General features: G+C 35.7%; 1 protein-coding gene across 12 annotated transcripts in view; it reads right to left on the bottom strand.

Annotated features, from left to right (window-relative positions):
- Positions 1-14,222, bottom strand: part of RGS22 (regulator of G protein signaling 22) — a 125,757-nt gene that overhangs the window by 11,226 nt on the left and 100,309 nt on the right. For all 12 annotated transcript variants that reach the window (XR_010410576.1, XM_064588075.1, XM_064588069.1 and 9 more), the window contains 4 exons: positions 12,540-12,698; positions 9,740-9,808; positions 7,307-7,468; positions 3,806-3,985 (listed from right to left, as the gene is read on the bottom strand). Coding sequence is in view for 11 of the 12 variants with exons in the window: in XM_064588075.1 (XP_064444145.1) it covers positions 3,806-3,985; positions 7,307-7,468; positions 9,740-9,808; positions 12,540-12,698 (570 nt within the window). In the remaining variant the exon portion in view is untranslated. The remainder of the gene's footprint in view (positions 1-3,805; positions 3,986-7,306; positions 7,469-9,739; positions 9,809-12,539; positions 12,699-14,222) is intronic.

Here is a 14,222-nt window from a genome sequence, read left to right as displayed (position 1 = left end):
CTCTAATTCACCATAATAATGGATTAACTATTCTATCTTTAATATACAGCATGTTTCCTCCAACTTATTGTCTCCAGACATCTTGGTATAGTTTAGCTCAGCACATGCTTGTGATCAGTGTATTTTACTACCAATGAGAAGTCTTTCTTTAAAAAAAAAATACACTTAGAAGTTACTTTATTCTTTATGTTTCCCTAACCAATTGATTGTATTAATAAAGAATCCATTAGGTCTTTTTAAATAAGAAATTTATGTTTTCTTTTAAAACATACACTAGTTGATCTGCCACACACTCTGCTGTTTTATGCAAGTATTCCAAATATTCAGTCCATCAAGAGGAACTCCTCTCTGCCCCCTTTTCTTTCTTTTAGAGAAAGGAAATACCTCTGGAAAAGCTCTTAAACAAAGCTGCATATCTAAGAATAAATCTTGAGTAACTTTTAAATGATATAATCTCTTTTATGTGAGAGCAAGAAAAGTAACATTTAAGAAGCAGGGTGGTATCCTGGACAAATGCTTTCTATGAGGACACTCTACATTAAGTGATTAACTGTGATATTTATAGAGATAAGAATTGTTGCTCAAATTCCCATGCCAAGTATTTCCATTAGTTCCAGAGGTATACATTACTTCCAAGAAGGTAGGACTTGCCACATCAGATCAAGTCCAACATCTTGTTGCTAGGAATGACCTTTACCTAATGCCCCGGAGAAAAATGAACCATCCCATTAGGCTCCAAGCCAACTCTTCAGGGGAAAAGAGGAATTTTTAAAAAGCAAGTGCTGAAGTGATCAACAGAGTCCTCAATTGGTTGGTATATTTCATTATTCCTCTTTTCTGTATATGGATATTATTAGTAATTCTAAAATTATTCGATTTAAAATACAGTTTATATGCAACTAATGAATCATTGAACACTACACCAAAAACCAATGATGTACTATATGTTGGCTAATTGAATTTAAATTAAAAAAATACAGTTTTATCATTGAATTCTGTAGTTTCTTGGCATTTTGAACAAAAAGGCTAGAGATTCTTTATTTGATGAAATGTAGGCTTTTCAAAAAACTTCATTTACATTTACCTGCCATTTCTTTATTTAAGTAAGCCCTTGCTCCAATGTCAAGGGATCATGGTAGTTTTTATATGAACTTCTTAAACTTAAATACTCCCCCCCTTCCTCCTCTATTTACCAACTATTGACCCTATACCTCAGTTATCTCTCCAAAACTTGAGTCATTCCTAGCTCTCAAATATTTATTTCAATCTAGAAAGTCTTCCAGTAAAAGTCACCCAAGTAGAACACAATTTTTCAATAAGAGACATAAAACTGCTCTATTCCTACAAGTTGCAATTAAGATTTTAGGTTAATAACATATATGCTAGTCATGAAAATTACCCCGTGCCTCCAGAACCTTAAAAGAAATCAAACTGTAGGTAAGAAAATGTTTGAATAATTATAGAGCTACTTTGCTCACTGGCAGGAGATGGGCAATGGCGTTAGTATGAGTCAAAAGGGCCAGTGAAAATTTGGCTGAGTGAAGAAAACTTTACAGCTATTAGGGGTGCAAGTGCGGGACAGGCAGAGGCTATATGGATTACAATACTAGAACAGGCAACAGGCTTTTTTATCTACTATGCAGCCCTTTCACTCAAGTTTGCTTTCCTTTCCAATTTGATCTTACTCCTTTCTGTCACAAATTATCACTTCTCATGTTAATCATCTATGTGTTCAAAAATGCCTATTCTGTGCCAGGCATCTGGGCCACAAGGGTAAATAACAAACATTCCCTGCCCTCAAACACCTTACAATCTAGTGGGAAAGCTAGCATGAAAATAGGCATTTTCAGTTTTGTGTGATAAACACAGACGTATACAGGATGTTACAGAAGCACAAGGGAGAGTAGATGATAACGCAAAAAACTCAGGAGGGAAGAGAGTAAGGCTTGTTTGTGGAAGTACAGATATGTCAGTAAAACTGGGGGATGGGTAGCAGAGAGTGGTAAGAGATATGCCTAAAAGAGATAAATGAGTATGGTCTTCATTCTGAGGACAGTGGGGAATAACTGAAATTGAAAGCAGAGAAGTGACATGATCAGATAGACATTTTGAAAAAGATGGCTCTGTCTGCAGTGAGTTAAATGGTTTTGAGCGCTCAGAGGCACGTTTGGCAATTAATGTGAAGTATTGCAGACGTGAACTGAGGTAATGGCATAGAGTCAGAGAAAAGTAGATAGGATGACAGATAACAAGACCAATGGATAAATTTTAGGGACTGCAGATATGAGGTTAAGGGAATAAAGGAGAAGAAAGACATAAAGATGGTAACCAGATCTCTGGCTTGCATACCTGGGTAGAAGGTGATGCTATTCTCTGAACTTCCTTAGGAAACGCAGGAGGAATCATCAGTTTGGTGGGGTGAGGACTCTATATAAAGATTCTCTTATTTTCTGATGCTCTGAAGTCCATATTTAAGACATGTCTAGGACTCCATTTTAGGAAATCAAGTAGAGGGCACAAACTAGAGAACTCCAATAGAATTCACTGGCTTCAATCCCTAGATAGTTTGGCAGAACCAACCAATATAAGCAGCTCCAGACAGGCACTTGCAGACTCGAGGTCTTTGATCTAGATGGGCAAGCCCTGGTCTGATTATTCGGAGACCTAGGCTAAGCTAAGTGATCTCTAAGATCTTTTCACTAACAGATAACTATAATTCTGGCACCATGTTTTCTCTATTTCTCTCTAGCACATCCTCAACTGTTCCTCTATATTTTCACTTCTTTTAATGCATAATTTGGATTGTGAGTCCATTTTCAGTTCCTTAGAGGACTTAGAACACAGCTGGCTCACAAATGAATGTTAAGGAATAATGGCCTTTTTTTCCACGCTCAAGGGCAATCATATCCTAAATCTCTGTTTTATATCACTTAAATCATGACATGGCCTTCCCTATTACCCCCATTATAATTTATTTTTCTTAATCATTTTTCAGGAACTACATCACTAAAAGGCTCTTAAAAATGCAAATAAATTATGTTCATCAAATCGCTGTTTTCTATTATTTATCTTAAAAAGAAGTAACTTGAGCAGGTTAACAGGCATGGTTTTCCTTTCATGAGCTTGTGTACTTAAATCTCCTCTCACTTATTTTATGAGCTATGTGAATATTCCAATCTTTAAAAATACACAAATCTTGGGACACACATATTTTACCACATATTTGTGATAGCAGATTTTCTAAAGGAAATAGGAATGGTGGGAAAGGAAGGAGGAATTGGCTGGAGTGGTATAAGTTAGAAACAAAAATGATAATCATGGAGAGTCAAAGATAGTATTTAAATAATTGTATTTGCTATATATTATCAACAAAATAAGTTACTAGTTTTTTATGATCTGTGGAATATGCAAAAAATTTAAAAGATTTATCTATCCATTTTAGAGAGAGAGAGAGAGTGGGGGGTGGGCAGACAGACAGAATGAATCTCAAGCAGACTTCCTGCTGAGCACAGAGTCTGAAACAGACTTAACGCAGGGCTCAATCCCAGGACCCTGAGATCATAATCTGAGCCCAAATCCAGAGCCCAACACTTAACCAACTGAGCCACCCAGGCACCCCTGAAAAATTTCTTAATTAAATAGAATAAATCTCAGTATTAGGAAGGCTGGAACCTTGTCAAATATGAATAATGCAAAAACCTTAAAAGAATATCTAGATTGTTCATCTATTTTAAAATATGCTTAGCTGCTAAATAAAATAAAATAAATAATAAAATACCCTTAGCTGCATGCCCTGATCTCTTACCTGTGCCTCCCTAAACACATATGGTCCTAACTCCTTCCTATGTTCAATAATCTTCTGGGCTTGCTCTATTGGAATGTCAATTTGTAAAGCTGGTGGAATACTAGAATTAATAAAGCAGTTGATAATAGTCATGATCTTCTTGTGAATGATGGACTGATCACAATGAGAATGGCACAAGTCCTGAAAAAGGAGGAAAGATAGAACAACATATGATTAATACATTCCTAGAATACTTTATAGAATTGTGCCAAAATGTCTTTTGGTAATATATACTCTTTAACTTCAGGCCAAGAGGGCACTAGAACATGTGAAGGCTATCTTAAAAAATCATATCTTCTATTTCTCTTGGGTTTGAGGAATCTAACACTTTGATGCATATACCTTACATAAATACATGTTTCACTTAATCTTGAGTGCTTCTACTCCTAGGCAAAGGAACAGCTTCAATGTCTTTGACTCATTTAACAAATTTGTATTGGGTGCTTGCTAAATACCAGCTGAGTCCCATGACAGTACCTGCCCTTTAAAGGCTCAATCTTCCTGGAGGAGAAGCAAGAGAACCTATCATTAAGGTCTCAGTTTAAAAAGATTTTCCTCTAGAAGGCTTTCGATGACTCCCTCAGTTCAGGAGAGATGTCCATCTTAGTAGGTACTTCCATTGTGCCCTGTGCTTCCATCACCACAGTTCTAATCACGGTCTTTTTTTTTTTTTTTAATTTTATTTATTTATTTGAGAGAGAGAGAATGAGAGACAGATAGCAAGAGAGGGAAGAGGGTCAGAGGGAGAAGCAGACCCCCCTCTGAGCAGGGAGCCTGATGTGGGACTCAATCCCGGGACTCCAGGATCATGACCTGAACCAAAGGCAGTTGCTTAACCAACCAACTGAGCCACCCAGGCGCCCTCTAATCATGGTCTTAATGACTGTCTTGTCTATCGCTTGTCTGTCCCTCCCATGACACTGTAAGCTCTAGGAGGGAAGACTATTTTGATCATGATCGTATCCTCAGGATTTAGCATAGCTCTTGGTAAGTGCTCAATAAGTACTTGCTGGATGGATATATCCTTCCAGTCTTTTTTCTATGGACACACACACACATATACATGCACACTTTAGATTAAATTATACTGTTTTCTAGTAGCTACATTTCTAAAAAATCAATAAGATGAATACCTTTTTCTATCATTGATTATTTTCCTACAGCATGATTTTTTTTTTTAAAGATTTTATCTATTTATTTGACAGAGAGAGACAGCAAGAGATGGAATACAAGCAGGGGGAGTGGGAGAGGGAGAAGCAGGCTTCCCTCTGAGCAGGAAGCCCGATGCGGGGCTCAATCCCAGGACCCTGGGACCATGACCTGAGCCAAAGGCAGACGCTTAACAACTGAGCCACCCAGGCACCCACCTACAGCATGATTTCTAATGGTTGCAGAGTATTCTATTCTATAGATGCGTAATAATTAAGTAAGTAATGTCCTGTTGTTGAACATCTGGGTTCTTCCCAATTTTTCACAATTCAGAACAATCTTAATCAAATATTGTTTTGAATTGTGAAAATTTGGGAAGAACCCAGATCTCAATTTCTAAGCATATTACCACAATCACTGCTGGGGGGGGGGGTGGAACATAACTTAGTGGTTAAGGGCATGAGCTTTAGCAACAGAATGTCTTGGTTCAAATTCCAGCTCTACCACTCAACTAACATCATGTTAGGAGTTCCTTAACCCTTCTGTGCCTTAGCTTCTTCATCTGTAAAATGGCAAGAATAACAGCTTTGACCCAATAGGATTCTTCTGAAGAATAAATTCATTGTTACATGAAAAGAATTAAGATAATATCTGGCAGATAGTAAACATTTAATAAGAGTAAGCCATATAAAAGTGAACTCAGTAAGATTTCGCCATACCAGGTAGAATGCTTTCCACCTAGCAAACTCTCTCAAGACCCAGTTAAATGTTATCTCTGCCGAGACTTCCCTGACCTACAACCCTCTCTGCATCATTCCTTCCTCAGTGCCAAAACTATACCTAGTTAGAACATGGATCATAATCAATACTATGTCATGATATTTGTTTTCCTGGGTGTCTCCCTCCTTGAGGGCAGGCAATGTGTTGTATTCACATTTTTATTCCTATGATCTAGCATAATGGCTGGCACATTAGAATGAACAAATTACCTCCTATAGCATGATTTTGACTAGTTACCTAGAATTATATGTCCTCCATTCTATGCCACAGACAAGATATTTAAATGAAGACCAAGGGCAGTCTTGAAGGAGAAACAGTCACACAGCTAAGGGTTGACTTTGAAGGAGTAGGTTTTTTTAAAATGCTTTTTGTGCAAGGTTTATTGCATTACCTCCTGCCCTAGTGGGGTTGGACTTACTTATATTCATAGTAGCTTAAAAATAATTCTGCCCACTCATAATAACTGCCTATTCTGGAAAAGAGACTCCACCTCCTTCCTAATTCTTAAAAAAATTATTTTAATATTGCTTACCTTGTGACAAATTTTGAAAAATTTTATCTCAAAACATTTTTTTCTGAGAAAATTTCTAAGGTGAGAATAGTACAAAAATTGTTCATCACAGAAAAGGTAGAAAACAGCTTCATGGTAAGTTGGAGAAAGTTTGGAAATAGATTTTATTGAACAATTACTAACTATATAGAATATAAATGCTGCAGAGTATTAGTATTGCATAATTCATACTTAGATTATAGGTGAATTGAAAGTATTAGCCTCTTAAATTCCAGTTTTATTTTGATTCTCTACCTTTATAATGGGATAAAATAGGCTGCTTGCCCAGAAATGAATCTGCTCCCTGGGGGAGAACTGAAGCAGAGTCTGGATGCCTACTTTTGGGTATTTCTAGACAACACTCCCATATTCAAGTCTAGATTAAAATACCTAGAAAGTCCTTTCTTCAACGCAAAGATGAAATATGGTTTCAATAAACACTTAAACCTAAAACTGCCTTTGCTCCTAACCACTTGTTCTTTCATTTATTTGTTTTGTTAAAAGTTTGGCCATTCTAATAGAAAAGCTCCTCTCATCTCTGTTGGTTTATTTTCTATAATCCTCTATCTTTGATTACATTGCTGGCAATACAGTTGGGAAGAATTCTGGTAAAGAGGTCTTGGTTAAAGTACTGAATATGGATGTTTTCAGGAAAAAATGTGTATGGTACATTTATAGAGGAGTGATATGCAAAAATGTAATTAACACTCTTCAGGAAGGTTCTCATTAAATCATAATATATGTGAATACGTTGAAAAATCCAATTCTATCATTTCAGGGCTCACTCTTACTCTTCACTGTATAATAAGAAATGTATCTAACTTAGAACAATGAACACCTCAATATTTACATATTGGTCTGAAGATGACAAAATTGGGATATCTTATACAAATCTTGTCTATAAAGTTACAGTTCAGAATCTGATGTGTTAATGGATTTCCCCCACAAAAAAAGGTGTTTTTTTCCAACTTCCAATATAATACCTTATATTTTTGTACTTCTTGCCAAAAGAGTACACCATTTTCCAATAAATCTCCTTTTAAAGCCACAAACCGTTGAAATTGTCTTGCAGTAATTGGATTCAATAATGCTTTACGAAATGCAATGATTTCACAAGATGAAGATATCCACTTACTCTCCACAGGCTGTCCAAAGCAGAGAATACAGAAAATTAGCTGTATTCTAAAGTAATAATAAAGTTATTTATTAGGCTAAAAATTACCAACTTCAACCTCCTTTACTTTGGGCTGCTGAAATTTATGGCATGGATACAATAGAATTTGGCAACTTTTACCTCTCTGTTCTCTTTTTTGTGTCCTTTATATTTTTATGGCATCATTTTTTTAAGAGGTAGAGAGAAAAAGAAATGATTGGCTGATTCAGAACATATAACCACATTGTTTAAGAATGTTAAGAATCATTACAGTTTGGGACTATGGTGAAAAACTACATTTTAGTGCACTGCGAGAGTTCTGTGCTTAAACAGAAAAATGTAACCATAATGTTATGATTATATATTGTTACATCATTATTATGTATTTTATAACTACATATATTATATATGTATCATGTTATATATTAAATATAACTCTCCTGCCTTTTAAAAAGTAAGAACACTAGGACATTTAAGATATTTTTTCAAAATCTTAAAAAAAATTACCAATTAACCCTGTTAATTTAAACAGTAAATTTGCTGTGGAGCTTCTAACTAGAAAAAATATCATGTTTTCAGGTGAGACATCTTTATATTATTTTAATAAAAATTGTTATTAATACTTCCTAACAAGAAGAAAAATCATTAATACATTATTTTTAATAATAAACTGACAGGATTTATTTTACATAACAAAAAAGCCAGAAGGACCCATGGTGCTTTAGTAAGGCTTACAGTATGACTTAGTTTGTATCTTCACAGTTTTGAAATACAAGATGTCTACTTTCTAAATTTTGACCATTTTAGATCACACAGCCATCCCTCTTTAGCCTCTCAGATTAAAATACATAAGACCTAGATTTTATTGAATTTATTGAATAGGAAATTTTTTACTGGATAAATTTTATTGAAGTTTCCCAAATCTGAGTTTAGTCTACAATCATGCAAAGAAGCACCATTCCAAAGGCAATGTTTTAAATGAATTTGGGGATTATAGTAACAATCAGTCAAAACACATGCTAAACATTCATTACTGACAATGCATAAAATAAATTTCTTGAAACAAATCATATGCGACTATCAGCATAAGTGTTTGAGAGAGTTATGTAAAAAGCACTATGGGAACACAAAAGGAGTAACTCATTCTGCCTGGAGGAGTAAAAGCTTTGCAAAAGGTCCTTGAGGATGACATCTGAATTGGAAACTGAAAAGGGAAGCCAACACCAGGCAGTCTAGGTGAATAGCAGTGCCTTAACCCAGATAAAGTGATTAGATGCCGAACACTGTTTTAGTGAGGCACATGTCGTGTTCTCTGGTCAAAAAGTTAAGACCCCACCATATGTTCCATATTAAAATTACAGCCCTATAAATAAGAACAATTATGTATTAGACTGGGATGTTTATTTAAAACCCACTCAGCAAATAATGTTTTAAGACCTGCTTCTTAAGATACTAAAACATAGTAATTTAAACAGAAAATAACCATAATATATAATGCACAATAATATGAAATATAAACCCATCCTCCTTAGAATTTCAACAACAAAAAAATAAGCAAAAGACAACCATAGAATGGTTTATTTCCTTTCAAGAGGAAAATACAGAAAAAGAGCATCCTAACAGATACATATAATCCTCTAATAGTCAAATAAAATTTTATGTATGTAGGGGGTCACCTGGGACTAGTCTGACATTCCAGCAAGACCTGTAGAAGGATGAATACATATAAATTTGTAGGCTCAGAAAGAAGCCTGTGTTTATCATGCTTGTTAAGAAGCAAAATAGGCATTTTCTAGTAAAGTATCCTATTATAGTGGTTTAAATAATTGTCAGAATGAGTTTTTAATTCTTTTAAAGCCAAAATGTAATTCTCAACAGAGTATAATGCAAGATCATTTAACTTGCTCATTCTGTTGCATACTTATTTTTTTGTGCAATCCACTCTCAGTAATAAATAAATTACCATATGCTGAAATGAACAGCTTGTCTCAATAAATCCATCACAGGCAAAATAAACAAAAATGCATATTTAAAGTCTAATATTTAAAGCACACTTCTAGGGTTTAGCAGGTCGAGAGGGCTTTAAGAAGAGGGCTCTGGCAGAATCACTCTCCCCCCCAGATTCCATCAGCCAATTAAACAGAGTCGGTGGCTTAGAACGCAGTGTCTACAATGAGGGTCTTTGAACAAGTAGGGGAGGAAAAAAGTAATACTTTGACAGAGTGGAAGTTGCAAGAGGAAGAATATAACAAACACTACTTGCCTTCCAGACCCCGATTTTCCTTTCATGCTTCTGTAACAAGAGCTCTTCGGCTATGTCTCTCATCTGTACCTAAAAGCAAAACCAATTATTTTATCCCAGTTATTCAGAATGTCTACATTTTTTGACATCATTTACTAATTTAATAGTTTTTATTTTATTTTTTAAAAATATTTACTTATTTATTTTAGAGAGAGAGAGAGCACGAGTGGGATGAGGGGCAGAGGGAAAGAGAGAGAGAGAATCCCAAGCAGACTCCGTGCTGACCACAGAGCCCGACATGGGGCTCAAGCCCACCATCCTGAGATCACAGAGCCAAAACCAACAGCTGGCCGCTCAACCAACTGCACCACCCAGGTGCCCCTAATTTAATAGCTTTTAAAAATGAGGTAAAGGTCAGCATGGAAAAGAGATGATGCAGTTTAGGACAAAAAGGATCAGACTTAGAAATGGAAGCCCTCCCTATGTACCTGAGCAAGTCACTCAAATTCTCTGAACAGTTTCCCCGTCTGCAAAATGAAGCTAATAATACCTAAGCGTGTTGCCCCAAATGTGGATAATAGTTCACTTTGGGTCCCATGGAAATTGAAGCTGGAGAGACAATTAGGAGTTCCCAAATTTTTGTGCTATTTTCCCAGCCACAACTAATTTTAGAAGAGCACAGAAGTAAAAACAAACTGAGGGTTCTAGAGGGGAGGGGGGTGGGAGGATGGGTTAGCCTGGTGATGGGTATTGACGAGGGCACGTTCTGCATGGAGCACTGGGTGTTATACACAAACAATGAATCATGGAACACTTCATCTAAAACTAATGATGTAATGTATGGGGATTAACATAAGAAAAAAAAAAGAGCACAGAAGTTATTCAATGCAGGGAGGAAATATAGTAGATATTTCTTGAGGTTATTGCCTATTCATAATATTTTCCCTTGGGAACCACTCCTACCAAATCTGTGCTATATGAATCCACCTCCCGGTCCACAGCAGATAGATCCAGGCATTGACCTAGAGAGACTAGTATTGGATCACAGCTGCTGCTTTTTGATAGCCACAGCTGGAGAAAAGATCCAGGAACTTCTGCTGGGTTTCCAGGGCTGTCCCAGCCCCTAGCCTTTCTAAAGCTTGGGTGTCTACTCTTCCCCTCCGTGTGTGAGATGTTCTAGCACCATTTTATAATAAATTCTCTCCTTTCTCTTTTGTCTTTGGCTTAAGGTTGCCAGAATCAGTTTATGTTATTGGCCACCCAAAGAACGCTAAGTAAATCAGGAAATGGTTATAAGTTACAATAAAGTTATTGTGGTCAACATAGTGAGAAAACATGGTAAATAATGTTTCAAATTAGTAAGCCAAAGCCTAAAGAAAGGAAATGAGGAAATTTGAGTTGTCTCAAAGCTTATTTCCAGGAACTTTGCCTAAAACAAGTGAGCACTTCTTCACACTATAAATTCTATTTTCCCAGCTGTATTGTGTTTTCCATAACTTAAGGTGCTCATAAGACTAAGGATATTTCCACATAAGTAAGGCTCAAAGTATTTGATAAATTCAATATAGAGGGCAGTTCTTCTAGATTTTTCCTGATCAACACTAATGGCATGTGTTTTGCATACTAAAGTCCAAAATTACACCTTCTGTCCCTTTATGTTATTTTTGTAAAGATCAGGTTTGCCTTTTTTTTTTGGTGTGACAATGACATTTTAAATTATCAAAGTAACACATGCTTTTTATAAAGCATAAACAAAGCAAAAAACAAATAAAAACAAAAGAACACCCCATTTCACAAAGTAAAAAGTAAAAATCCTTCTTACTCCCCAGGGGGCAGATTCTTTTAGACCTTTTTCATAAACACAAATATAGATAGATAGATGGAAAAAGAAATACATAAATAGATATAGAGATATAAGAACACGTAATGAGATTCTCTTCTATATACTGTTCTGCATCCTGCTTGTTTCACTGAAGAAATAATATCTTTCATGTCAGTACATGTGGAAATCTTTTTATATTTTAATCTCATTTTATAACCCCATTTTATATGGATAAGAACATGTAATGAGATTCTCTTCTATATACTGTTCTGCATCCTGCTTGTTTCACTCAAGAAATAATATCTTTCATATCAGTACATGTGGAAATCTCATTTTTATATTTTAATCTCATTTTATAACCCCATTTTATATGGAAATCTTCATAGTACAGAATTATCATAAAGCATTTAACTATTCCCCCTTGTACGTCCTTGCCCGTTTATATGAGGACTTAATAACAATATAAAAAATAACAACTAGATTAATAAGTAATATTTGAGTGTTTGCTGTGTGCCAGGTACCACGCTAAGAAACTAAACATACATTCTTTCATTTCATCTTCACAACTATCTTATGAAGCAATTACTCTTTTTAACCCCAGTTATTTTTCAAATGAGGAAACAAAGGTTATAAAACTTAAAGTTGTAGGGGCGCCTGGCTGGCTCAGTCAAGAAGAGTATGAGACTCTTGATCTTGGGGTCATGAATTCAAGACCCATGTTCGATGTAGAGATTATTTAAAGTTAAAATAAATAAATAAATAAATAAATAAATAAATAAATAAATAAATAAATAAATAAATATTTACTTAAAGAAAAACAACAAAAAACCTTAAAGTTGTACAGTTAATACATGGCAGTGTTGAGGCAAACCTTGGGAAGGCTAACTCCATGCTCTTAACCACTGTGCCATAGAAGTACAATAACTGGGCTAATGGGTAGACACATTTGATGTTTTAAGAGGTACTGCTGATTGTTATCCAAAGATTACGCTGATATACCTTTATCTTTTGACGTGCTGCAAACTGTTCACTTGCAAGAAACAATGGCAACCACATGTTTTCTAGCTTATTGAGGACATGCTTCTGAACTTCAAGTAGAACAGGTGCATCTAGCTGCTCATGGAGCATCTTTCCCCAGCCACCACTTAAATTCATTATCTAAGAAAATACAAAGGAAACAGAAAAACTGCAAACTTCTGTTTTAGTGAAGAAACACTAATAGTCATTAATTTATCCATTCACCCCCAAACCATTTGCTGAGCACACACTAGGTAGCACAACTGTCATTTTCTGAAAGATATCTCCTGGCTATACCGTGGATGGTAAAGACACATAACTCCCCTAACATCAAACAGATAATTGTGGTTTATCTGATTGTTGTTTTAGATGTATGATTTTGCTCATGATATAGTTCAGAGAACACAGGAGTGGGATTTTTAGCCCATGTGACCACAAGCAATGCCATTTTTCTCTCCATGGCCTCAGCATCTTCAACCGTGAAATGGGGGTAATTATTAGTCTATGAGTTCTAAGTGCTCTTCCAGGTCTAATAGTCTATGAATCTGTGATTCTGGTCAAACTGACTAGTTGGAGAAAGCATTTTCTTTTGCGTATGGGGAAATTGGGGCATGAATTAGTTAGGAGACAACATTGACCCAGAAATTTTAAATAGACACAAACAAATGTTGGGTTGAACTTGGTGGGATGAGGGTGGGGCTAGCAATGCAGGGCTGCCCCAACAACTTCACAGAAGAAAACAGAAGCAGCAGAAATAGAGAGAGATCAGGTTATACAGAGAACAGTCTCTGACCTGAACAGGTGACACCTTTTACAAAACACAATTTCTTTGTGACCCAGATCTTCCTTCTTATAAGTATCAGCTTCAACAAGCTATGAATGGCTATTTCCTGCTTTAATCATTCTGTTTTCTCCCTGTTTCTGTGTATACACCTTTCAAAACTTCTGGACCCCTCACTGGAAAAATTAGCTTCTTCTTAGTTCCCCTTTGAATAATAAAATAAATCAAATCCTACTAATAAAATAATTGTTTTGCATAAAAACAAAAGAGAAACCCTCTTAGCCATCCTTTAATAATACTGATTTTTTATATAAAAAAGGAAGAAAGAAGAAAAAGAGAAAAGACTGCTTTGCTCGTCAAAGAGCAAACTTAGCCACCCAACTGAAATCAGAACTAGCAAGATCTACATGGAACATAATGTGATGTGGATGTGCTTAAGTATAAAATAAGTAAACAAAAAATAAAAGTAAAGCCAAAGATGAGGAAGAAAGGCCATTGGGAAAACTCTTCTGGAGTAAACACAATCATTTGCTATGATAGCAATGGGTAACTTTTTCCACTGAATTTGAACTTCTTAGCATGTTCTAGTATGGAGGGCTCACACAGTAGCATCATATACCACAAAACCTCATACAATGTAGCACAAGCCAAAGAGAAAACAAATGTCTTCCATGTGTTTATTTCATAGTTGTGCTTATTGAGATACCCAACACTTTTGCTAATACAGCCCAGATTTGTATCTCAGGGAACTGATGTGATGGCAAGGCATTTTGTCAAGGTTGCTTAATTTCAGAATTTCTTCTCCCTCTTATTCCCAAAAACTTTTGCTTATTTTACACCTGGAAGATCTAACTTTTTAATTTGGTGTACCCTACTTATGAACA

Source organism: Mirounga angustirostris, unplaced genomic scaffold (genome assembly GCF_029215605.1).
Source record: "Mirounga angustirostris isolate CCGP_5_RB_7025 unplaced genomic scaffold, mMirAng1.0.hap1 SCAF_4, whole genome shotgun sequence".
NCBI lineage: Eukaryota > Metazoa > Chordata > Mammalia > Carnivora > Phocidae > Mirounga > Mirounga angustirostris.
This window is presented reverse-complemented; position numbering and strand designations above follow the sequence as displayed.